The 26,198-nt window shown below is 41.0% G+C and overlaps 1 protein-coding gene across 5 annotated transcripts in view; it reads right to left on the reverse strand.

Annotated features, from left to right (window-relative positions):
* The window catches only part of hmga2 (high mobility group AT-hook 2), a 196,074-nt gene that overhangs the window by 121,179 nt on the left and 48,697 nt on the right, over positions 1–26,198 (reverse strand). The window contains exon 4 of one of the 5 annotated variants that reach the window (XM_043709646.1): positions 475–494. The exons of 3 other annotated variants lie outside the window; for them this stretch is intronic. In XM_043709646.1, the coding sequence (XP_043565581.1) occupies positions 475–494 (20 nt within the window). Of the gene's footprint in view, positions 1–474; positions 495–21,706; positions 21,846–26,198 lie in introns of those variants that run through there. One more of the 5 variants, XM_043709649.1, reaches the window with a different exon arrangement.

Genomic DNA, 26,198 nt, shown 5'->3' on the forward strand with positions numbered 1-26,198 from the left:
CTTGTCCTTCTTAGGTCATTGAAATTGCAGGTTTGGAAGGGCTTTCAAAGTAGTCTTGGAGTGTTGCTGCAATGCATCTAATATACATGGTATACATATGTGCACAGGATAAAGCAAATTGGCCATTTAGGGGGCACAAAAGATCCAAAAGTACTATTCAGAACAGATGGGTTTTCCAATTGCTCCAAGCCAGCACCACTAAAATGAGTTCTTTCATTACTGTTGTGGGATCATGCTGTGAACAAATTAGCTGCTGCAATTGTTTACATTACAACAGTGACAATTTCAAACATATGAAATTTGGGGTGTTCAAATACGTGACAGGCACTCTACAAACACAAATTCATTCTTTTTTGCCTGCACTGTTTGAGGACAGCCATTGCATTACAGGGTGCTCAGCAATTCTACAGTAGTGTGTGTTTTGAATGAGATACTCGTACAAGTAAATTACACAATGATTAATAGTCAACTACTTTCTGTACCTCTTAATGTTGCTGCATATTCACATAATTAAAAACTGTTTCACGCTGCAATTCAGCAGAAATTATTTTCAAAGGGTTATTTTGAGTTGAAAATTACATTTAAGATTCTGAAGTTTGGGATGAGAAAGTTAATTATTAATTTCAAATATTTTTTTTTTACAATTGTTAGAAAATTTTCATGCTCATCTGAAGTATTTACAAAGTGCATTGCTCTGCTATCATGCCCAATTAACTGCAAAAATTGGGCATCAATATAAGACAGTTGAGCTAGTGATACAGAAAAAAGGTGTTTTCACTACAGTCTAGCTTAATCCTAATTTGATTATATACCCAAATTATCAAGAATAGGAAACCTGCCTGGTTATCTTTTCCCCCTAACGTGAAGTGAATTAAGTTCAAATGTAGCCCCTGCTGGTGTCCTTGCTGAGATTTGGCATAGACCTGGGATCAATCTGCATTTTCATGCTTTTTGTGCTTCAGATTTACGACAGGCAGAACATTTCTCAATGAGCAACTAGAGCAAGTGGCTTTGGCTCTGTATCTATTTCCCAGTAACCTCATTAGTTCTCAGTGTCATATCAAGCTCATGTATCATTGCAACTCTTGGCAGATTTAGATGCAGCACCTTCAATAAACAGATTATGGGAAACCACACTGAATAAATAATGAGTAAATCATTTCATGAACAGCAATAGGGAACAACGCACTTCTATTGTGTTACCAAACTCAACTGTGGCCTTTTAAAAACACAGGAAAGTGGATACTACAACTTTAAATTTTAAAAGTAACATCAAAAGGTAATATATCCATTTCAAGTATGCATTGCTAATGCAAGGCTTCCGTTCTACACTAAGTCACTGATTAAACTAATGACTCATGCCAGGTATAAAATCACAGCTGGATCTGCAGACTCTGGGCCTGAAAGCCAAGTTCAATATTTTGCCTATGATGCATGCTTGTACTATAAAAAGGATCTGATATTTGACTCTAAACATCTTCCTTCAGTTAGTTCACAATTGGAGCTTTTCTTAGTCCTCCTGCTCCATTTCAAGAGTGCAGTATGAATCACAATCATGTGCCTCACCCTCCTTGCCAAATTATTTCCTCCTGCTGCTGTCAAGTTCCCCGAGTCCCCTGCCAATAGTTTCTGTCGTACAGCCAAGGATTAGCCATGTGAGCAACAGAGTGTGTGCTTTCTAAAAAGAGCCATAAAGATATTCTGTATGAACAAGCAGATAGGAAAGGGCTCAGAAATGTAGAAGGGAAAGTCAATGAGTAGGTGAAAAAGCCCAGAGTATGACTGGACATTTGCAAACATTTATTGGATTTGGTCTCAGCTTCAATGCAAATCTGCAATTTGACAACAGCAGTTAGGTCCTCCTCCTGCACAATAAGTATAATAATGATCAGCAAGATCTTTGCTTCAGACTAACGTCTGAAGGCTGAGCAGCCCACAACTCAGATGCAGGACACAATTCTATTCTCTGCATTGTTCCTGATTGGTTAAGCATGAACGGATAGGTGAACAACTGCCAGCTGGCACAGGGAAAGGATTACCAGAATGCTTCCAGTGCAAGAAGGGAAAGACTGCACAGCACACTGATATCTCACACAAAAACAGTTGCTGGCACATGTGACTGCATACAATTCCATGTGTATTTCACTTTTAAGAGTAGATAGTTCCAATTATATACAAAGAAAGGTAATACAGTACAGTCCAAGTTCTGGCACAGACAACTGTGCACTTCGGAAGCAATGAAGTGGCCAACCACCCAATCAGCTGTAGAGTAGTTCACATACTTGGCCACTTTGTTTTTCTCTCTCCAGAAGTGTTTCTAGGAAGCAATTTGTAAAATAAAAATCCTACAGGAAACAGTGGGCAGTTCAAAAAAATTAAATGGGGAAGACACAAGAAAGAGTAGAAAAGAAAACTTCCGTTTGCTGCTGTTATTCCTTTCTGAATGTTTTCAAAAAGTATTGAACATTGCAGTTCAATTCAAAATGTATTTACTATACTTTATTAAATAAGTTGTTCTCTCCCAGGTTTTAGCATTGTATTGTACAAAAAATCTGAATGTTAACACTGTTATAGGTCCCAATATATAGGTTGACCCTGCATACAAAATAAGCACATTTATCTTCACCAAGAATCATATTCAGACCTGCATTGGCTAACACATGCTACATTCATGGAAGAATTAGCCTCAAATTTTCACCTCAAAAATTCACGCTTTACTTGGTCTACTAGTAGATACATGGATCCAGCTGAAGATGTAGGTCATTTTGCCCAGCCGATGTGGGGTAGCTTATCTAATTCCCACAAGCGCACCCAACGGGAACTGGTAAACAGGAATGGATCCTCTGACAAAAAGAATAAAGTATGAAGCTGGTTATAAGCTAAAAGTTGTAACATTTGCTAACTCATCAAATAACTGTGTTGCAGCGAAGGAATTTGGTGTTAGCGAAAAACTGGTGCAAGAATGGAAGATGAAGGAATTCGCTCTGAAGAATATGCCGAAGACCAAATGTATCATGAGATCAGTGTACAGCCTGATCTTGAGGCTGTTTCAGGAGGGCTCCTCAAAAAACATTGGGATGGCTTGTTATGAATAAAAAGACTTCTGTTTTGAGACTGTTTCTTTAATCTTGGGTAAATGGGAGAAACAACATGTATCATGTGGCCTTTTGAGAATGCTGTCCAATATCACTTGGTTGCTATGGGAACATTGTTCATCATGCAGAACCTGATTGCACCTAGATTTAAGAGAAGGAGTTAATGAGGATTTTGAGGAGGCTGGAAAATTCGTCTAGCAAGGGCCGGAAGGAAGGAATCTCCAGTGTACCCTCGCAGTGAAAATCAGTTTGAAGATTAGATTTTTGGGGCCGGGAAAAGAAAACATACCCTCAGTTGTGGAGTATAAAATGGAGACTGGCTCCTGGAGAATATGTAAAGTAAACTGTAAAGGTAGATTTTTTTTGAAATGTTTAAAAGCTAAATGGGGAATTTCCTGTCAATAGTTTAGGGTTTAAGTTGCCTTTTCTGAATAGGTTTTAGACTACCTCCCAAACTTCTTCTGACTGTGATGCCATCGAGGCTTGAAAATTCTCACAACAATATAGTGACCATCAAGGAGCGGGAAGAGAAGATTCATAAAAGCAGGCATCACTGCCTCAGAGTTCGCGACCCCAAAGTTTCAGCTCGCAACCCCACTTTGGGAAGTCCTAGCTTAGACAATGTTGCTTCTGGATTGCTAAAGTAAAGTAAAGCATTAAAACTTGAAGGTTTGTTTTGTAATTCTTTCAACCAGTGATTCAAGTTCAAATGACATTTTAAAAAGTTTATACTGTGATCATAATACGTTCATTGTCACTAAAAATGTAAGGTGTACATAATGCATTTAAGTGAGTCAAATCAAACTTTGAGTTCAGCAATGACTTCAGACCATCAGCTAGTTTGTGGAGCTGCCTTATGGAACAAAATCTTCAAGGGATGTAGCAGAAAACCAAGATTGCTCAGGGATTATCAAATGATGCTAGTGACAAAATCACCAATTTTCCACAACTGATCACTGACAGCAGCAAAAACACGTGTCTTTTTAATGTTACATCAATGCCGTGGAAGAAATGCCATGAATTTGAATATGCACAGCAGCCGAACATTGCAGTGAAAAATTTAAAAAACATTTCCAGTGAGAACCACAGAACATGAGAAGACAGAATTAACAGATCTGCATGGCCAACAGATTAAAATTTAAGCCTCTGATTATTTGAAATGTCAAAGCACGTCAAACTTCTGTCAGGAATCTTTGTATATGTCCACGGCAAGTTAAATGGATGACAACGCTGTAAAGTTGTGAAGATAAGGTGAAGAATAAGTATCCCAGTGGCTCTCAGAGGATGTGGCTTATTAACTTGTGATATCTTCAGATCCTACTGCACGGTGGCTCAGTGGTTAGCACTGCTGCCTCACAGCATCAGGATCCCAGGTTCGATTCCAGCCTCGGTCTCAGTGTGGAGTTTGCACATTCTCCCCGTGTCTGCATGGGTTTCCTCCAGTTTCCTCCCACAGTCCAAAAGATGTTCAGGGCAGGTAAATTGGCCATGCGAAATTGCCCATAATGTTAGGTGCATTAGTCAGAGGGGAATGGGTCTGGGTGGGTTGCTCTTCGAAGGGTTGGTGTGGACTGGTTGGGCCTGAAGGGCCTGTTTCTACACTGTAGGGAATCTGGTCTAATCTATCTGGTCTCATAACAGATAAGGTCAAAATTTCACTCAAATACCATGAGGTTGAACATTCAGAGAACCATTCAAAAATCAGGATCATGGCAAATGAATTAAGTGCATTGTTGATTGGGAAAAAAAATTTAAAATATGCATGCTGCCCTACTTGATGTCTCATGTGGTTTCATTCTAAAATTGTGGATGTTATTTAATATTAAAAACTACCATCAGATTGTTCAAAAAATGTAGAAAATTCAATGAATGAAAAGGACAATACTTTGTTAGAAAGGATGATTCTGAAACCAGACAGGGATCCTTATGATGATGCTGTAATCAATGTAACTCAGGATGAATATGACAAACTCTGCATTGGATATTGAAGGCGATGAATTTGATGGCACATAAGGCATTCTAATTGTAGTTAAAGGCATGCCTGTAGATTTCATACATTCAATAAAATGTAAAACATAAATTAAATGAAGTACCAGTGGGAGGTTTATTTTTTCACATTTCAAAATGGCAACCGCCTTCACTAATGGTTGATATTTTATACTTGGCAGATGAAATCATCCGTATTTTTGGGAGGAATTTTCAAGGTGATAAAGGTCAGTTCATGTACTGCAATCAACAGTAATTATCTGGTCCATGTTAGATGAAATATTTAGACAAGCAGCCTGCTGAACAGGCATCTTGTAGTTTGAGCCATAAATCACCCAATTCGAATATTTAAAGGCTCCTTCTAAATCCTGTTCAACTAAGAATTTGGTTTCAGGTTATCAAGTATACATCCATAATTGGCCTAATACCAAAATACTTTGGTTTCTTGAGTTCTGTGAGATTTCATTTTGAATTGAATGGAAGTATTTTAGTAAAATTCTGTATTTATTTGAAAGTGTTGATTTAATCAGATTCATTTTATCATTTTTCTTGTTACAATATTCATTTACAGTCTCTCATTTAAGCTTGGTTTCTTTATTCTCATGATTCACATACAACATAGATACTGCAAAATAGTGAAATTATAACAGTGGGATTGAGTAAACAGTCACTGTGGGATGAATTCTTCCCACTTCTTAGTTAAGTGAGAGCAGCACAGTGAGAGGATCAGGTCTGATTTCCACCTCTTCTTACCACACCCTATTCCTGGAACAAGCCATCACTCACTAGAGATCCTAGAATTGACCAGAATTCCTGGCGCCAGTGAGATATTTAAACACCACATCCATACAAGGGGAGTCAGTCTGGAGCTGCCCTGCATGGCTCTGACATTTGCCCCAGATATAGCAAAGAGAGGAAAATAAGCACCCCACTTTGTGGGCTGGGTCCTGCAGCTCCTACTAGAGGTAGTGAGGATAAGTGAGACTCTCTTCTTCCAGGACCAGCAGTAGAAGCTTTGACTCCAGGTCATCCCAGCCTAGTTTGAGGTTGCCACCCAGGTTAGAATAGTTGGTAGGTAGAAAGCCAATGTTCTTCTCCACTCTGCCAGTGCAAGTATCACTACCTAATCTCTGATTCCTCACAATGTCTCTCTGCTACTGCATTTCACTAAAGGTTCATGTTCAATCTTTCTCATTAATACATGCTACATCTTCCCACTCACCCTCACGAAACTGTGACATTGCGTAGTCTGCATGCAACCTATTGACTTGCTTGGAAAACCATCCCACCAACATCAACACTAATAACAGTGCCACCTACGTGCATCTTCTGTAATATTTGGTTTCCATCTCAAGGCTTCCCGATGGCTTGCTTGGATGGCATCTTTGATAAAGTTGCAACCATAGGGTGATGCACAGTTAGGAAAGCACTTAGCAAGTAATAATGAGCATCAGTTGGGACAGCTGCTCCCTAGCAAAATCTTGTCATGCTGCTTGGAAAAAAATAGAAGTACAAGAAGTGGTGAGATGATCTCAATGGCAAAATGGGTTTTACTACCAGTGCTCCTACCACTCATTTAACCACACCCTTTTCACTCAGAACCTGATAAGATTATACCTGATTCCTTTTGCAGCTATTCCTATTCTGTCTGGTACAGTCACACACAAAGACTACTCTCCAAAATCATCATGTCCGTGTATACAAGGCACTTCCCTAAATCTTGCTATGTTAAAGAACAACTGATATTCTTTGAAAAAAATGATATTGTTTAAAGCAATATGAAATGCACTGCTACCAATGTTTCTCATTGGTAATAAACAGAGAAACAGTTAACATTTTGAGTTGGTATAGTCCTTCTTCAGAACTCTTCGGTACTGAAGGGGAGTCATATTGGACTCTGAACATTAGCTCTGTTTCTCTCTCCACAGCTGCCAGACCTGCTGAGTTTCTCCAGCATTCTTTGTGATTGTTTCAGATTTCCAGCATCTGTTATATTTTGCCTGTGTTATAATAGTGTTTTTTTTTAATGCAGTCTTTACAACAGGTGCTTTAGGAATATAACAGTAGCTTTCTAATGAAGGGATATAACTAATAAGAGGTTTGAAAAGAAATTTCAATACCTCTCATATACCATGATAATATCCTTGCATTATCCCTTCTGTCTCTACAGTATGCATTTTACTGACTTTGTTCCAGCTCTGGACTCTCATAGGGCAGCCCAAGCTCTGCTGCCATCCTGTTGACCATTGAGTTATCTATGGAACTCTGCTCTTCATTGCAATCTTCTCTCCCTGTTAATCCAGCAATACATTTTGGGCTAGTTATTTTGTGCCAGATCCCTCATCCTGCTTGACAGTGCATTGTTCCCAGTCAAACACCCTCATCTTTAATTCATTATCTTTTTCTGTTTTTATATGGAATACAAATATGTTGTGGTCACTATTTCCCAAATGTTCTCTGACTCTCATCAGTTATTTGCATCTTGCCAGAATTAAAATCAAGCATTTTTTTTTCTCTGGTTAGAATGGCAAAACACCAATTTAGAAAGCAGAATGAATTTTTCAAAGCATTTGACATTATGATCACATGTATTACCTTTGATCTGGTCTATTTTAGGATAGTTGAAAGCATTTTAAATCATGTTTGTTATTCCTAAATTCTGCCCATATGGATTCTATCTCAACACAACCCCTTAGGACATTCTTATGTTCAAAACACACAGTGATAGATTCCTTGACCAACTTCTCCCCTCACCCAAACCTCCAAGATTTTTTTTCTATTTCCTCCGAGAATGAGGGACTGGTAATATTAAGCTGCATATCCTGTGCAAATTAGTTGCTGCGCTGCATCGCTCCATAGTTAATCAAGCACCTAGCTTCCCAATCTTGTTTTGACTGCTTTGTGCATAGATATTACACAATCCTGACTGCAACTTTCTGAAATGTTGACTCATTGTTTTTCTCCTTTACTTCCTGTACAAGTATTCACTTTGTTCCAAGTGGAAAAGCAGAACATTTTTAAAAGATGTGAAAATATTGGTATTTATAGAGTTTTGAGCCTACTCATTCAAGGAACCCCAAAAAGTTAGCTTTCAGGGTACATCAAGCAATTGGGAAAATAAATGGAATATTGGCCTTTGTTGTAAGGGGATTGCAATAAAGAAGTCTTACTATAAATGTACAATAGGGCTATGGTGAGACTGCACCTGAAAAATGGTGTGCAATTGCTTCTCCATATTTAAAGAAGAATATGAAGATGATGCATTGGTGACAGTATAACAATCGGACTGGATGTATCTGAGGGTCATCTTATGATGAGAGGTCAAGTAAAATGGGTTTGTATTCTGTGGAATTTAGAAGTACGTCAAAAAGTTCAAGATCGTGAAGGGACTTAACAGTATAGAACCCAACAGATAGCTTCCCCTGGCTCAGGATTCTAGAAAAGAGCACAGTTTCACAGAATAGGGGCTGATTTGGGACTGAGATAAAGATAATTCATTTTCAAAGGGTTGTGAATCTTTAGAATATTTGAACCCAGAGGGTTGTGAATGCTCCATCACTGAAGGCATTTAAGGCTGAGACAAACAGATTATTAGTCTCTCAGAAAATCAAGGGAGCAGGAGGGAAGTGGACCAAGAGCTCCATTAGAAAAGTAGACAATCACATTGAATGTCAGAGCAGCTTCAATGGGCCTTTTGGTCTACTCCTAATTATGTCCTTCAAAGCCACTTTCATCCCCGTTTTCCTCAGATGGAATTTCAACACTACCTGTTTCAATTTAGAAACAAAGTTAGAATAGTGCACACACACACACACCCTGCCATTATCCTCTGTAAGGATGCTGGTATATTTCCGTTCAGGTGAAAATTGTTCCTTGATCCAGAACAGAATTCAATACCACAGCATGGGCTCTTCCCTTCTGCACCAACCATTCAGTTATGGGTTGGCCCTCCAAATTTTTTAACTGTCAACCTGTCCAACATGTACCTCGTGAAGGAATTTAGAGTTTACTCTTCTTAAGGCTGTGATTTTCAGTCAAATGCCAAACTGCTTAAGAACTCTTAGTGTTTTGAATATTTTTGGATCTCCCCATTTCAGAAGGTCTTTCATTGTTCCTGAATATCCTTCACCTAGTAAACACACAAATCGGGATGTACAGTCATGACTGAAGGAAAAAGCACAATATTCTTCCCAAATCTCCCATTGCGGATACTTTCCTATTGCTCCAATCTAATTGCTTTTTACTCCCCAGTGTAATTCTTTGTTCCACTACAATGCCTGTTTCTGTGTAACTGCCATTGTCCATGTCACATTTGTCCAATACTAATACTGTTCAATAGCTACAATTGTAACTAAAGAGTTCACTACAGACAGGAGTTTGGTCTCCTTGCACTACCCTGTGGATTGCTGTCCATTCCTTGTCTTCTATAGCATCATGTGACCTGAAGTGTTGAATGCTATCAATTAAATGACCACAATCTCCAGATCCAGAAACGTATCATCACGGCCAACTGATCCAGAGTGCAGCAAAATCGTCCTCATGTACAAAGACAATTTGTTTCGAAGAGTCAGTTTTCACATACAACATATGCACTAACAATGCAATTGCATGGAGGCTCAGAGCTGGCTTACACTGTGACCCACAATACTCACTCCACCTCCCCCAGCCTTCGTGCCAAATTCAGAAACAATGTTAGCACAGCGCCAGCTTAAATTGCAAATAACCTGAACAATCAAAACCTGCTTCCTCTCAATTTTAGTGAGGGAAGAAAATCTTCTGCCCGACTGCACCTGAAGGCTAATCTTTACCCTTTCATACTTTGTTGGCCTCCCACAGTTTGAGACCGATCTCTCACTGCTCAGCTCAAATTTGTACAGTTTTCAACTTGCACAATAGGTCAACTGCCAGAGGAAAAAAAACTGCTAATCACACCTCTTTTGTGACCAATTAATTACCTATTACCAGCTCAATCTAGCTCTCAATTAAATCAAGTCAACATATCCAAATGACAGCTTCCTGGTTCAATCCTCAACATACAGCTGAGGGGTTATAGCAACAATAACAGGCATTTAGATTGGCATAAGCAATGTTAAGAAAATCCTAAAAGTGCTAAACACATCCCATACACCCAGATCTCCAACCTGAATCAGGCTGTATTCTGACTGGTTTTGTTACATCATACCGATTCCTGGGGTGACATATGAGAAGAGGTTGAATCGTTTAGCATTAGATTCATTGGAGTTCAGAAGGATCTCATAGAAACCCACAAAATTCCACTTGGACTAGGCAGGGTTAGTACAGGAAGGATGTCTCCAATGGCAGATTCAGAACCAGGGACTGAAGATGTAAGGGATAAATCATTTAGTACTGGAAGGAGGAGAAATTTCTTTATCCAGAGAATGGTGAGCCTATGGAATTCACTACCACAGAAACCAGTTGAGGCTGAAACATTGTATGATTTCAAGGAGTTGGACATACTTAATGGAGCACAAAGGAAAAGCAGGAACAGGTCACTAAGATGGATAATCAGCCATGATCATAATGAATGACAGAATGAAGGACCAAATGATCTACTCCTGCTATCTTCTGTTCCATTAACAGCTGCACCCAAAACTAAGCTAGTCCAGTACGTTATAAAGCACACATGGTTAGCACTGCTGCCTCACAGCACCAGGGATCCAGGTTTGATTCCCACCTCGGGCGACAGTCTGTGTGGAGTTTGCACATTCTCCCAGTGTCTGCTTGGGTTTCCTCCGTGTGCTCCGGTTTCCTCCCACATTCCAAAGATGTGCAGGTCAGGCGAATTGGCCATGCTAAATTGCCCATAGTGTTAGGTGCATTAACCTGGAGTAAATAAAGGGTAGGGAATGGATCCGAGTGGATTACTCTTCAGAGGGTCGGTTTCCATATTTCAGTAACCTAATCTAATCTACCCAACATTGTTAAAAATTGTTCAGGTTTGTCCTATACACAAAAAGCAGGACAAATCGAACCCCGCTAATTACTGCCACGGTCTTATTTTGATGATCACCAGAACGGTGGTATCAAGCTGCACTGGCAAAGGAATGATCTGCTCACTGACGCTCAGTTTGGGTTCCGCCAGGGGCACTTGGCTCCTGACCTCACTGCTGCCTTGGACAAAACATGGATAAAGAGCTGAACACCAGAAGTGTGGTGAGAGTGACAACACTTGGCATCAGGGCAGCATTGAACAGAGTTTGATGTCAAGGAGCCCAAGCAAAACTGGACTCATTGGGAATTGGGGGGAAATTCTCTGTTAGTTGGAGTCTAACCTAGTGCAAAGGAAGACGGTTATGGCTGTTGGTGGTCAAACAGCTCAGGGTCCAGGACATAATGCTAGAAATACCATCGGCCCAACCATCTTCAGCTGCTTCAATAACCGTCCTTCTATAATAAATTCAGGGAATGTTTACTGATGATTACACAATATTCAGCATGATTTGTGACTTCTCAGATTGAGGTAGTCCATGTCCATATGTTAAAAACCAGACAATATCCAGGCTTGTGCCGATCAGTAATATTTGCCACACACAGACCAAACAACAACCATCTCCAATAGGATAGAATCCTTGCTGTTGTGTGCAGTGATAGTGTCATTGGCTGTGAGCCAGGAGGCCTGGGTTCAAATCCCACCTACTTCACAGGTGTCTAAGAACATCCCTGAACAGATTGACTTAGAAAATATCTTTAATTGCTGAATGTCCCTGCTTCAACAACTGGGAGGTAACCATTGACCTGCAACTGCTACATGAATACTGTGGATACAAGAGCAGGTCAGAAGTTAGGAATTCTACAGAAAGTAGCTCACCTCCTGTTTCCCTAATGCCTGGCCACTACCCTCAAGGCTCAAGTCAAGAATGTGATGGCATCCTCTCCACTTGCCTGGATGAGCATAGCTCCAATGGCCAACACTGTTAAGGACAAAGCGGTATGCTTGACTGGCATCCCATTTACCATCTGAAACATTCACTCCCTTCACCACCAGTGTAGTCACTGCAGTATGAAACCATCTACTCAATGCACTGCAGTAATTCACCCAAGCTCCTTCCAAACCTGCAACCTTTATCACGTAGAGGAACAGCAACAGATACATGTGAATACCATCATTCGCAAGTTCCCCTCTAAGACACATACTTTTCTGACTTGGAATTATACCAGAGTTAAAATCATGGAACTTATTTTCTAAAATGCAACACCTTGTAGCCCAAGGACTGTGGCAACTTGAGATGGCAGCTCTTCATTACCTTCTTCAGAGTAATTGTGGGATGGGGGTGATAAATGCTGACCTAGCCTTTGCCTAAATGCTTATCGCCCATGAACAAATAAAAACACTCTCCCCTTTGGTTTTTGTTTAAACCTAGCGATTGAACCCTCAAAATTTCTGCAAGCACAATAAAAATGCATGAGTTAGGAGTATTCATCATTGTTGCTTGGACCAAGGCTATAATGAGATTTGGAGTTGCATGGCCCTGGTGAAATTCAAATTGGGCCAGTGCCGCTTGATAGGCTTTTGATTATGCCTCATAATCAAAAGCCTATCAAGCTTTGGCTTCTCATTCAGTGAGATCAAATTTGATGGGCCTGTACTTGGACAGATTGCAGTTTTCCCTTTTGTGGACAGGAATTACCTGGGAAATGTTCCAAATGCCACGGTGGCTATATTGGAATAGCTCGGCTCTTGACTGTAATTTAGGAATCGCGACAACCTATTTGCAAGCTCCTGTAAACTGCAAGGTGATCATAAGACCAGAAGACATAGTAGCAGAATAGGCTGTTCAATCCATCAATTCTCTTCACCGTTCGATCATGGCTGATGTGTTTTGCAACCCCATTCTCCTGCTTTCTCCCTGTAACCATTGATCCCCTTACTAATCAAGAACTTAGTCTTAAATATACTCAATAACTCTTCAGCCTTCTGCATCAACGAATTCCAGATTCACTACCTTCTGGCTGCAGAAATTCATCTTTATCTCGGCTCTAAAGGGTTGTTACATTGCTCGGAGGCTGTCCCCTCAGGTCACAATCTCTCTCTCAAGTGAAAACATCTTCCCCACAGTCATTCTATTCTGTAAATGTCAATGATACCCTCATCACGCTTCTCATTTCCATTGAGTACAGTCCCAGGGCTCGCAACCGCTCCCCACATGATGACCCCTTTATTACTGGGATCATCCTGTTGACCCCCTCCAATGCCAGCCCATCCTTCCTTGGATGCAAAGCCTCAAAACTATTCACAATATTCCAAATACAGTCAGACTAGAGCTTTATAAAGCCTCAGCTACTCATCTCTGTTCTTGTGTTCTAGCTCTCTCAAATAGAACGACAACATTGCAGTTGCCTTGCTAAATGCCAACTGAACCTACATATTAACCTTAAGAGAATTCTGAACTACGGCTGCCACATCCCTTTGTGCTTCAGATTTCTAAAGTCTTTCCCGGTTTAGAAAATTGTCTATGCCTCTATTCTTCCATCCAAACTGCATAATCTCACACTTTCCCACATTGTATTCTGTCTGCCACTTCTTTACCCACTCGCCTAGCATTCCAAGTCCTTCTGCAGCCTCTCTGCCTCCTCAATACAACCTGCCCCTCATCTATCTTTGTCATCTGCAAACTTTGTAACATTGCCCTTTGTTCCTTCCTCCAGATTTTTAACGTTTAACATGATTAGTTGCGGTCCCAACACTGACCCCTGTGGAACTCCACAAGTCATGGACTACAGTGCTAAAAAAGACCCAATGTCTGCCTTTTGCCAGTCAGCCAATCCACTATCCATGCCAATATCTTGCCCCTAATAGCGTGATGTCTTAATTATTTGCAGCTTTCAGTGTAGCACTTTGCCAAAGGCTTTTGGAAATCCAATAGTTCACATCCACTGGCGCTCCTTTTTCTAACTTGTTATCTCCTCAAAGAATTCTAATAGAATTGTCAGGTATGACCTGCCCTCAACAAAGCCATGCTGTCTCAGCTCTATATTATCATGCACTTCCAAGTACGCCATAATCTCATGCTCAAATAGTGGACTGTAAAATCTTACCAACAATAGAGGTCAGGCTAACCGGTCTATAGTTTCCAGTCTTCTGCATTCCTCCCTTCTTAAAGAGTAATACATTTGCCATTTTCCAGAACTCTGCAACCCTCCCTAACTCCAGTAACTCCTGAAATATCACCACTAGTGTCTCCACAATTTCCTCAGCTATTCCCCTCACAGCCCTGGGGTATACTCCATCCAGTTTGGATGATTTATCTACCTTCAGACCTTTTAGCTTCCCCAGCACCTTCTCCTTAGGTGATGATCACTACACAGCTCTGCCCATTGACTGTCCTGAAGTTCTGGTAAATTATTGGAGTCTTCCATGAAGAAGATTGATGCAAAGTACCTATCCTGATCCTCCACAATTTCTTTGTACCCCATGTCAATTGTACCCCATTACTATTGCTTCAGGCTCACTCTCTTAACTTCTATATAATCTTAAAAATAACTCTTGCAATCTTCTTTTATATTATCAGCTAAACTACTCTCATGTTTCATTTCCCCCCAATATTGCTTTTTGAGTTGTCATCTGTTGGTTTTTAAAGGCTCCCTAATCCTCTTGTTTCCCACTAACCTTCACCATGTCATCAGGTTAATAACAATGGTGCATTGAGCAACTGCTCGTCAGGGATGCTGAATAGGTTATGTCATTTAAAACAGCAAAAGACATCATAAGTTATGAAGCAGAATTATAGCAACCAGTGACCTCTGTGGTATGTAAACCTTGAAAACCCAAAGCAGACCAACTGGCAGGCAGAGTTACCTCATTGTATCAATGCAGCACAAGCAGTCCTTAAAAAGGTGAACTCTTCTAAAGGTAACAATCGCATACAAAATTCCTGTCTTTTTCAAAATCAAGTGTAACCTCAGAGGGTTTGATAATATCCAAGCAATTTGCTGATACATCCAGATTCCATGATGGTGATTTGTCAGGAGGTGCAGTTATCATTAATATTGCCTTTTATTCATGCTGGCGTGGTCAAGTGTTCCTTTCATAGAATGATGTTGCTGTATGCTTATGCTGACACTCTATAAACTAGGTTTTGCTCCAGGTTAGACTTTAATTCTTCAAAGTTATGTTGAGTGGTTTGAATTTTTTTTTGTTTTGTTCCAGGAGCACTTCAAACTCATTTTGAAGTTTCTCGTTTTACACACCAGATTCGTAAAATTCAACCAAAGATCTAGCCTTCTGTTGGTTCAGCATCTTTTTCATATCTGCTCTACTGACTGTCCGGCCACTTAACTTTTCTTTTCCTCATTTTCTTTAAAGCCAGGACCTCTTCCACATGCTGTTTCAGTGGTTGTTTGGTTTCTTTTAAGTCCTGCTTAAATTCTCCCACTGGATCATTGCTGGCATTAATTTCTGTAAGGACCGTTACCTCCAAAGTTCCCTCTAAGCACACATGCGCAGCCACGCCAAGGTTCTGCCCATAACAATCAAGCATTGAAATGCGATTGCGGCATTGACACCCAGTTTAGGAAAAACTGAGGACTGCAGATGCTGGAGATCAGAGCTGAAATATGTGTTGCTGGAAAGCACAGCAGGTCAGGCAGCATCCAAGGAGCAGGAGAATCGACATTTCGGGCATAAGCCCTTCTTCAGGAATGAGGAGGGTGTGCCAAGCAGGCTAAGATAAAAGGTAGGGAGGAGGGACTTGGGGGAGGGGCGTTGGGACTGCGATAGGTGGAAGGAGGTTAAGGTGAGGGTGATAGGCCGGAGAGGGGTGGTCCTTTTATCTTAGCCTGCTTGGCACACCCTCCTCATTCCTGAAGAAGGGCTTATGCCCGAAATGTCGATTCGCCTGTTCCTTGGATACTGCCTGACCTGCTGTGCTTTTCCAGCAATACATTTTTCAATCCAGTTTAGGAAGCCTTACAAAGCCCGAATGAAAATTAGAGGGAACGCTGACTGACTATCTCATGAATGACTTGCAGTTCCTTTATTGCCTGTGCTGTGCACCTTAACATGTTTCTGCAGGTCCACCATTTTGTCCAGCGTTTCTTTGAACTCAATGTTCTTCACCTGTTCCTGCTGAAGTTCTGTTTTATGTATAAGTAGCTCCAGCTTCCTGTTAAATGGCAACCTTTTCATTGGATTGGTGATACACATCATGTCTGCCAACCAACTACCTTTCTTTCTCTTTCAGCTCTTGATACATCTTTATAAGCTATACAGATGTATCACTAAGATTTTGCCATCTCAAAGATGATATTCTCCAAGTTTGGATTTATCCTGAAGTAGTTGCTTAGCTTGTCCCTCTATTTTTTGTTTTTCTCTCCATAGCAGAGAACTCAGGTTTTACCTCCACTGATTCCGAAGAAAGTTCTTTGTTTATAGTGAATTTTGAGAAGATTTGTAGCTCAGGTTGAGGTTCTGGATAGAAGTTTGCTTGTGGAGCAGGAAGGTTCGTTTTCAGATGTTTTGTCACCATGCTAGGTTAGCGTCATCAGTAAGCCTCCGGTGAAGCACTGGTAGTATATCTTGGTTATCAGAAATACGCACAAGAATTCCTAAAAGCATGGCATTCCAACCAGAACTCTATCAACAAACACACACTGATCCCATTAACAACCGCCAGAAAGAGACCAAAAAAAATGACATCACCACAGGAAATGACTTCACCAACGCAAGGAAACCTAAACACAAATAAAAAGCGGGCTATACCACTAGTGCTTCATCAGAGGCTCACAGATATTACCTAGCATGGTGATGAAACGTCTGAAAACAAACCTTCCAGCTCAGCGAGCAAACTTACATCCTGTTCTTCGTTCATGTTCAGTTCCATTTCCAAAAACGTGTACTGCAATTTCTGTTGTGTTTTGGATGTTTGACTGATTTCATTGATAATGACTTCTTCAAGGTCATGGTATTCTGGAATTCCTGCATTTACTCATCCAACAATGTCAATGTCCACATCCGTAATGTCCAGGCAGACTGATTGTACTTACACTCCAGCATTCATGATTCTGCTCATGAAATAGGTGGATTACTGTACGCAGAAAGCTTCTAAATACTTAGGTTTCATATTGGCTTCCTGTGTCCATGGAGGCGTGTTCTTTAGAATTTTTAGGGTTCATATATTGACACTTACCCCATGTCAATTTTAGCCAATAACAAATAATCACCAGTTTTCGGAGGACAAATAATATGAATTTTTGCAAACACTTTGGACAGTGTAAGGTATTAATGTTCTCCACAAGATTAACAGCACAAAACATTCATTCACCACTTTGTTTACATGGTCAGATTCTAGTTTGTCAATGAGACAATCATTTCATGTATCTGCCTCTAAATACCAGATGAACTTTGGTGTAGAATGAGGGCATTCCTTGTGTACCATCTATTGGGGGTCACCGTATGGATCTTCGTAGCTGCATCAGTCTTTGCGTTGTGCACTGCAGCTGACAATGGCTTTTCCTGCCAAATGCTTTGAAAACTTGATGGAAAGCTGGTCATTTCCTTGGTGCATGCAGAAGGCAATGCATTCCACATGTATTGCTAGGCTTGTGTTCTCTATGATGGTGTTAACCATTAAAGTTTTACTTTGGACCTATACCCTTCGACAACCTGCAAGGATCACTTTATACTTATGAAAGTTTTATCCAACTCTGAATTGGTTTTCTGATATGGGCAAGGGGATCTTCTAGCTCTTCGCCTATTAATCCTGACACGTCAAGGCCTTTGTTCCCAATTGCTAAGCAAGTCTTAATGGCTTGCTTTTCAACAATGGATACACCTGAATGTAAAAACCATAGCTCTAAACATTGTTCAAAAATTTTAAATTCTGTTAGGAGGTCTGCTGTAGTACAGTTGAAACGTGTGAATTTTGTGGCCATGCTGACAACATACCTTTGACCTTTTTTTACTTCCTATCTGCACACACCTCAATTGCTTGCCCTTCTCAACTGACCCTCAATGTGGATTTGCCTACTTACCAGCAAGCTGGGTTTTCAACACTCTCCAATGCTGTAACAAAGATATTGAGGGTTGTCTCGTGCAATTTAGCACAATTTAAAGAATGTCAACCATATGCTTCACCTGTAGGTTAGCTTGTTTGCTGACTGTTCAAGTTCAATTGCATGCTGTTTTCTACTACTGTTCACTATGTCATGGTTAATGACCATTGTCTCGAATCGATTCTCATCAGGGACTGGTTTAAGTTGAACTTTCTTTCAGGTACACATACAACAGTCATGACCACAATCTTTTTTTTGTGATGTTAATTTTAGGGATAAATGGTGACCAGGAATCTTCTCAGTTCTTCTTTAAATTAGTGCCATTGGATGTTTTACAGCCAAAGGTGGCAGACAAGGCTTTGGTTCAGTAACAGAACTGCAAATGGAACCTCTAGCAGTGCAGCAGTCATCCAAAGCTGAGCTGGAGTGTTAGCTTTGAATTTGCGCTCAAGCATCTCAAGAACATGAGATGAGAGTGCTAACAACGAAGCAACAGCTGATATGAGGTAAGAGATATTAAAAGAATGGAGGCCAAGGAAGCATAAAGGAAAACACAAAGAATAGATGTTGAAACAGAAACATTAAGGAAGAAGGTGCATAACTTTATTTGCGTTTGAACGTTTTACCATTGATAACATTTCAGGCCATTGCCACCTTGACATATTTATTTCTAAGGTTTACAAATGATGCAATTGGAAAAAAACATTGCACCTAGAGAAAGAGCCATTTTTATAATTTCAACAATTGATCCTACACCAAGAACAAAGTAGAATTTTATTTTTGGTTATAATGTTCACCATAACGTCAATGTCTCCCACCTTCGGTCGGACAAATCAGGGGAGGATTTATACACTTAATGGTAAGGTCCTGGGGAGTGCTGCTGAACAGAGAGACCTTGGAGTGCAGGTTCATAGCTCCTTGCAAGTAAACTCACAGGTAAGCAGGGTAGTGAAGGCAGGATTGGTCCACTTTAGATTAGATTAGATTACTTACAGTGTGGAAACAGGCCCTTTGGTCCAACAAGTCCACACCGACCCGCCGAAGCGCAACCCACCCATACATTTACCCCTTCATCTAACACTACGGGTAATTTAGCATGGCCTATTCACCTGACCTGCACATCTTTGGACTGTGGGAGGAAACCAGAGCACCCGGAGGAAACCCACGCAGACACGGGGAGAATGTGCAAACTCCACAAATCAGCTGCCTGAGGCGGGAATTGAACCCGGGTCTCTGTAAGGCAGCAGTGCTAACCACTGTGCCACCGTGCCGCTCTTTGTCTTTATTGGACAGTGCATTCAGTACAGGAGTTGGGAGGTCATGTTGCAGTTGTATAGGACATTGGTTAGGCTATGTTTGGAACAGTGTGGTCAATTCTGGTGTCTCTACTATAGGAAAGATGTTGTTAAACTTGATCAAGTTCAGACAGGATTTACAAGGATGTAGCCAGGGTTGGAGGGTTTGAGCTATAGGGAGAATAGGCTGGGGCGATTTTCCCTGGATCATCGGAGGCTGAAGGGCAACCTTAAAGAAGTTTATAAAATCATGAGGGGCATGGATTGAGTGAATAGCCATGGTCTTTTTCCAACAGTATGGGTTCCAGAACTACAGGCCATAGGTTTAAGGTGAGAAGAGAAAGATTTAAATAGGACTTAAGGGACAAATTTTCCACGCAAAGGGTGATGAGAGTATGGAATGAGCTGCTAGAGGAAATGTTGGAGACTGGTATAATTACAACATTTAAAACGCATCTGGATAGGTATATGAATCGAGTCAGAAATGTACAGCACAGAAATAGACCCTTCGGTCCAACTCACTCATGCTGATCAGATATCGTAACCTAATCTAGTCCCATTTGCCAGCACCTGGCCCATATCCCTCTAAACCCTTCCCATTCATGTACACATCCAGATGCCCTTTAAATGTTGTAATTGTACCAGTCTCCACCAGTTCCTTTGGCAACTCATTCCATATATGCACCACCCTCTGTGTGAAGAAGTTGCCTCCACGTGATTTTGTAAACTTCTATAAGGTCACCCCTCAGCCTCCAACCCACTAGGGAAAACAGCCCCAGCCTATTCAGCCTCTTTCTATAGCTCAAATCCTCCAACCCGGGCAACATTCTTGTAAATCTTTTCTGAACCCTCTCAAGTTTCACAATGTCCTTCCAATAGGAAGGAGACCAGAACTGCGTGTAATATTCCAAAAGTGGTCTAATCAATGTCCTGTACAGCCGCAACACAACCTCCCAACTCCTGTACTCAATGCTCTGACCAATAAAGCAAAGCTTACCAAATGCCTTCTTCACTATTCTATCTACCTGCGACTCCACTTTTGGCTAAAGCACCTCTTTTTGGCTGACTGCAGATGTCCCTCAGGGAAGGGGACTCTTCATAAAATTCTCTTCACAGAGCAATCAAACATACTGGATGGCTCTGCAAAAGAACACTGTCTCAGGTATACAATGTCAGGACTTTCTGTAACAGTGTGCAGGAACACATCAACAGATTTGCCCATTGAAAGTGACATACAGTTTCTTCAAACTGAATTAGCTACAACTGCACACTAGAAAAAATTACATTTATATAGGGCATTTAATGTTCTCTGGATGCTCTGAAGTGCTGCTCCTCCAATGAAGCAATTCTGAAGTATAGACAAATATGGAAAGCAATTTAGGAAAAATAATGAGTAAGGTGAAAAGCAGACTTTAGTTGAAGGATTGCTCTTATTCGACACAGAGAGAGAGAGACACAGACAGACAGACAGACAGACAGAGACAAAGAGTGAGAGAGAGAGACAGAGACAGACAGCCAGACACACAGAGAGATACAGACAGAGACAGAAAGAAAGAAGCAGAAGAGAGAGGGGACACTGGTGGTGGTTTAGCTTAAGGGTCACCATACTATAGGTGAGGCTCAGAAGGAGAGACCTCCTCAGTAATCTCAACCAGGAATTGAACCCATTCTCTTGGGATCAATATACATTGCAATTCATCTCCACACCCAAATGAACAAATGAACCCTTGAATAAAAGTAAACAAACAAAAAGGAGTGAGTCAAGATTTCCAGATGATCTCAAATACGAAAATAACACACTATTTTGATCACCCCTGACTATATTGAATGGTGGAGTTGTTTGAAAGGCCAAATGGTATACTCCAATTTTCTACGTTTCTATATACTGGAAACCTGAAAGCAAACAGAAACTGCTAGAAACACTGAGCAAGGCAGATGGCATTTCTGCAGGGGAACAGAACTAACAAGCAGAAACTTTTTTTGAGAAGTCTGGAAGCATGGGTAGGGAGGTAGGAACTTCTGCCTTTGTGCAGGGCATGTTTTCCCCATACGATTACATTTTTGACTTGTGTGCAAGTAAAACACCAAATTATACAGAGGTCCACTGGGGTCTTGCGGATACTCACATCCAGAACTCTTCAATTTCTATGATCCTGGACCATCCATCTCTACTCATTACCCCTGAACACTCAGAGCTCCATCAACCAGGAGTGTCATTGTTGAGGGTTGCCTCACTACACGTTTTCCTGAAGGTTGTCCAGGAGAGAAGGGAAGTTCTTTTCCCTAACGTATGAGGCAGTCAGGACAAAGGTACCTGTAAAGGGCAGCACCCATGGGTGGCTCAAGAGAAACTGGCTCCAAAGCTGCTGGAAGATAAACGACCTGCTGTACGCCTCCAGGGTGTGTAATACCGCCTACTCAATGCTGCCCATCCCGAGGAGTCAGAGTTAGGTTGACACTGTTAGAGGAAAGTCACACAGGAGGTTAGATGTCAGGCATCCCCATCAGATTCCTCATGTGCAATCAATGTCTGATACTTCATCACAGCTACCAATGTAGCTCTGTTGTCAGCCAGGTAGTATTACCTCTCACTTGTTACACAAAAGGAGCTACATCACTCAGCAGCTCACCCACCATCAGGTCGCTGACTTTTTCACAACTGAGAATATTCACATCAGATTGCTTCTCACCAAAAGCTTCCACAGGACAAGGACACAACTACAAAGGTGGCCATTTGAGGTGCACCCCCTTTTGAATTCCACTGGACTCGCCCACTCCAGTTAAGTTTGCTAGTGTTCCCTTGCTTCGGAAGGTTTGGTGGCCCCGTCAGGCTTCAATGCAACAGTGTACGCATTGAAGAATAACAAGCTAGACTGCACAATCTCAGGACTTTCACAAGACTGAGACGCCTTATAAGCTGATCAACATGGAGGGGCTGCACCTCTTATACTAAGTGATTGCGCAAAGAAATACCTTGGTTTTGAAGGGACCAAATTATTGAAGAACTTTAGAATCATCTAGTGTAGAAACAGACCTGTTGGACAAGTCCACACCGAATCTCCGAAGTCTCTTCACCCAAACTCATTACTCTATATTTATCTAACCCCTACACATCCCTAAACACTATGGGCAATTTAACATGACCAACTTACCTAACCTGCACATCTTTGGATTATGGGAGGAAACCGGAGCAAACTCACGCAGACACGGGGAGAATGTGAAAACTCCGCACAGTCACCAGAGGTTAGAATCGAACCCAGGTCCCTGCCGCTGTGAGGCAGTAGTGCTAACCACTGAGCCACTGTCCCGTCTAGTTTGTACTCACCAGAACTTGAATGAAAAAGCCCACCAGGCCAGTTAAATGCCTCAATATACATACATAGATACACACACATATTGTTACTTTCGTAAACATACTTATTTGCCATTTTTGGCTCACAAGATTGTGCCTGTGAACACAATCCCACAGGCTGGAGGGTTAATCAGTATTCATTGCATGCTAATGAATGCAGAGTAGGTTCCTGACTCTGACTTTCAGGAAACAAGTCGGTTCTGAAATGTCCTGAGAATGTAAAAGCAAAACCTTAACCTTCCAATGAGAAAACTGAGTTTTTTGTCTCCTGCCCTTCCAAAAAGCTCTAGGCGGGCAAAAAATGATTCCGGTTGATGACCTTTCATTCATTCTGAAAAAGGGCCGATTAATCGAAAACGGTGACTTTGTTTCAGTCACCACGGATGCTGCCTGACCTGCTAAGTATTTCCAGTAATTTTATTTTATAAGCACATAATCGGTTTTAGTGAAGTTAGTCGAATCACGCTCTTTGAATAGTGCCATGGGATGTCTAACTCCACCAGATAAGACAGTTAATGTTTCAGTTTATTGCTCCATCAGCAAAGCAGCACCTACGACATTATGCCCTTCATTTAAGCATCCTTGTCGTCTTACCATGCTATAAATTTGACTGCCAATTTTAAGTCACCAAATTAGTGGTGACATTGGATAAAGCATGTATAGAATTTTTTCACCTGTTCCCAACTGTCGAGTTCTGTTGACTGCTTGTCTGATTGGTAGTTTTCACTCTCACTGTTTAGACTTTCAATGGCATATTAATTAAGTTTCTTTGCAGCCAATCAAGTGAAAGGCTGATGCTGAAGGGCTATGAATTGGACAATGTGATGCTGAAGTCAAAAAACACAGGTTAGGCAGCATCCACAGTGCAGGAGAATCAACACTTCGAGCATAAATCAGCCATCCGGAATGGGGGAGCAGGGGGCAGAGGATAAATAGGAGTGAGAGGCTGGGCTTGGGGGGGGAAGCTGGGAACACAGTAGGGCGTGCAGGTGGGGAGGTGATGGTGATAGGTCGGAGTGGACTTGAGCACATAAGTGGGAAGGAAGATGGACAGGTACGACAGTTCAAGAGGGTGGTGCCAAGTTGGAGGGTTGAATCTGGGATGAGGTGGGGGAAAGGGGAGATGAGGAAACTGATGAAAGCGACATTGATGCCGTGTGATGCTGAATTCTGGTACAGGATGATTAGTGGACAGCACATGTTAAAAATCTGATGTCAAATTCATGACTAGTGGGTATCTCACAAAGGGACTCAAGGTTCGGTTATAGGATGCAATGTTTTAAAAGGACAGGAATAACATACCCTGCAAAACTATTATTTTGTTGCTTGTTTCGTAGTGACTCCTTTTGAGGCTACAAAGTCTAATTGCTATTAAGTAAACGTTGTACAAGTTCATCAATCTGTTAAGAGACACAGACTGCAATATTGGGTCTTTCTGCATAGTTCTTCAGTATATTTCAACTGACATCACCTTTGTTTCTTTATACTCCCTGTGCTTCCACCAAAATTAACAGACATTTTCATTCGTTATGCAACTTTGACAAAGAAACAAAACATGCATATACTTGCATTTTATGATACAGATATTTTATTCCAGTCAGCCTACATCCCTACTACTTGCATTTGTTTCAATATGAATAAAGAAACTTAAGTAGCTATATCTCCATTTTAATTTCCTCATCAATTCTTCTTAGTCACACTAGGGTCAGTCAGATAATGTGGTCTCTTATATATAGACATGGACCCTCAATGATATAGCAGTTCTGTACTACCAAGTAAACTGCATGAATTAAGACATTTTAGTTATTTACATCAAGTTTAAAATGAAATACATTTAAAGTTTCAAATCTCCATTTGCGCATATTGTTTTAGGTGTATAACATTAAGGATCCTTTTTGATTAAAGCTCATCATTCTGTGAAAGGCATTACACCATCACCACTTAAAGTAGATCAATTTAGCCATTCAAATATTTGAACATACCTTGTAAATGTTATTTTCTGAACAGGTCTTCTAAAAATCTAATTGTTCAACACCAGCATACATCATCTGATGATTACTGATGAGTTCATTACATTGATGGTTCAGTTGGTAAAGTTGCAGATGCAAGAAGTAGAGGTAGAAAGGAATCAATGATAGAATCGACAAGTGGTGTCAAAAAAAGGATAACTTTGGCTGGTGGACAATAATGGTTGCCTGGAGGAGAAGGTGAGTAAAGATATAAGGCAGACAAGGAAAATCATAAGGGCTAGTTTGGGCAGATGAAAAAAAAGGAAAAATCAGCAACTACTATTTGTCCATACAGGGAACATGGTTTAATCAAAGAGGAAGTTATTGACTGGGACAAGGAAAGCAAGTGGTGTGTGAGGTTTTATTAATATAAGACCAAAAAAGCAAGTCTCATTGCAATTATATAGAGCCTTGGTGAAACCACACCTGGTGGTCTGTGTACAGACATGGTTTCCCTCCAAAGTAAGGATGTGCTTTGATATTCACCAGACCAATTCCTGGAGCGGGCGTGGGGGCAGGAATTAGACTATCCACTGAGGAAAGTATGACAGCAGAAGATTGAGTAGATTAGGTTTATATTCCCTAAAGTTTAGAAGAATGAGACATGATCTCATTTGAAACATAAAATTCTTTAAGGCTTGACAGGGTAAATGCTGAGAGGATGCTTCCTCTGACTGGGGAATCTAGAATGTGGATTAGAATCTCAAAGTTAGGGTCAGTGATGTATGACCCAGTTGAGAAGAAAATCCCTCACTCAAAAGTTGTTAACCTCTGGATTTTCCTGGACCAGAGACCACGGATGTTCAGTCATTCAAGGCAGAGACCAATACATTGAGAATCAAGTAATACAGGAATGATACACCAAAGTACACTTGAGGTAGAAGATCAGCCATTAGCTGGTACAACCAACCTGAGGACCAAATGGCATTTTCTTGTACCTATTCCTTATCATTAAGTATGAAGTACACTCAATATATTTAAATGCAGAATGAGAGCTAATTGATATATTTTTAGTTTAACTCCAAGGGCATTACATTCAATTTCAGGAAAAATACAATAAAATTATAATTAGTGTCAAATCTTGTCCTCCATTTGCAAAACAACAGCAGTCTAATGGATATTGATAAAAAGTGAGCGAGAACTTATAGCAATCAATGAAGGGCTGTCTAACTTTAAGTGGTCATATTGTAACAATGTGCACTTTGGATCCAAGTACTTGGATTGGAAATGGCGTAGGGAACATCTCCGGGACACCCGCACCCATCAACCACACCGCCCCGTTGCCCAACATTTCAACTCCCCCTCCCACTCTGCCGAGGACATGGAGATCCTGGGCCTCCTTACCGCCGCTTCCCTCACCACCAGACGCCTGGAGGAAGAACGCCTCATCTTCCGCCTCGGAACACTTCAACCCCAGGGCATCAATGTGGACTTCAACAGTTTCCTCATT

This window comes from Chiloscyllium plagiosum, chromosome 19 (assembly GCF_004010195.1).
Source record: "Chiloscyllium plagiosum isolate BGI_BamShark_2017 chromosome 19, ASM401019v2, whole genome shotgun sequence".
NCBI classification, from domain to species: domain Eukaryota; kingdom Metazoa; phylum Chordata; class Chondrichthyes; order Orectolobiformes; family Hemiscylliidae; genus Chiloscyllium; species Chiloscyllium plagiosum.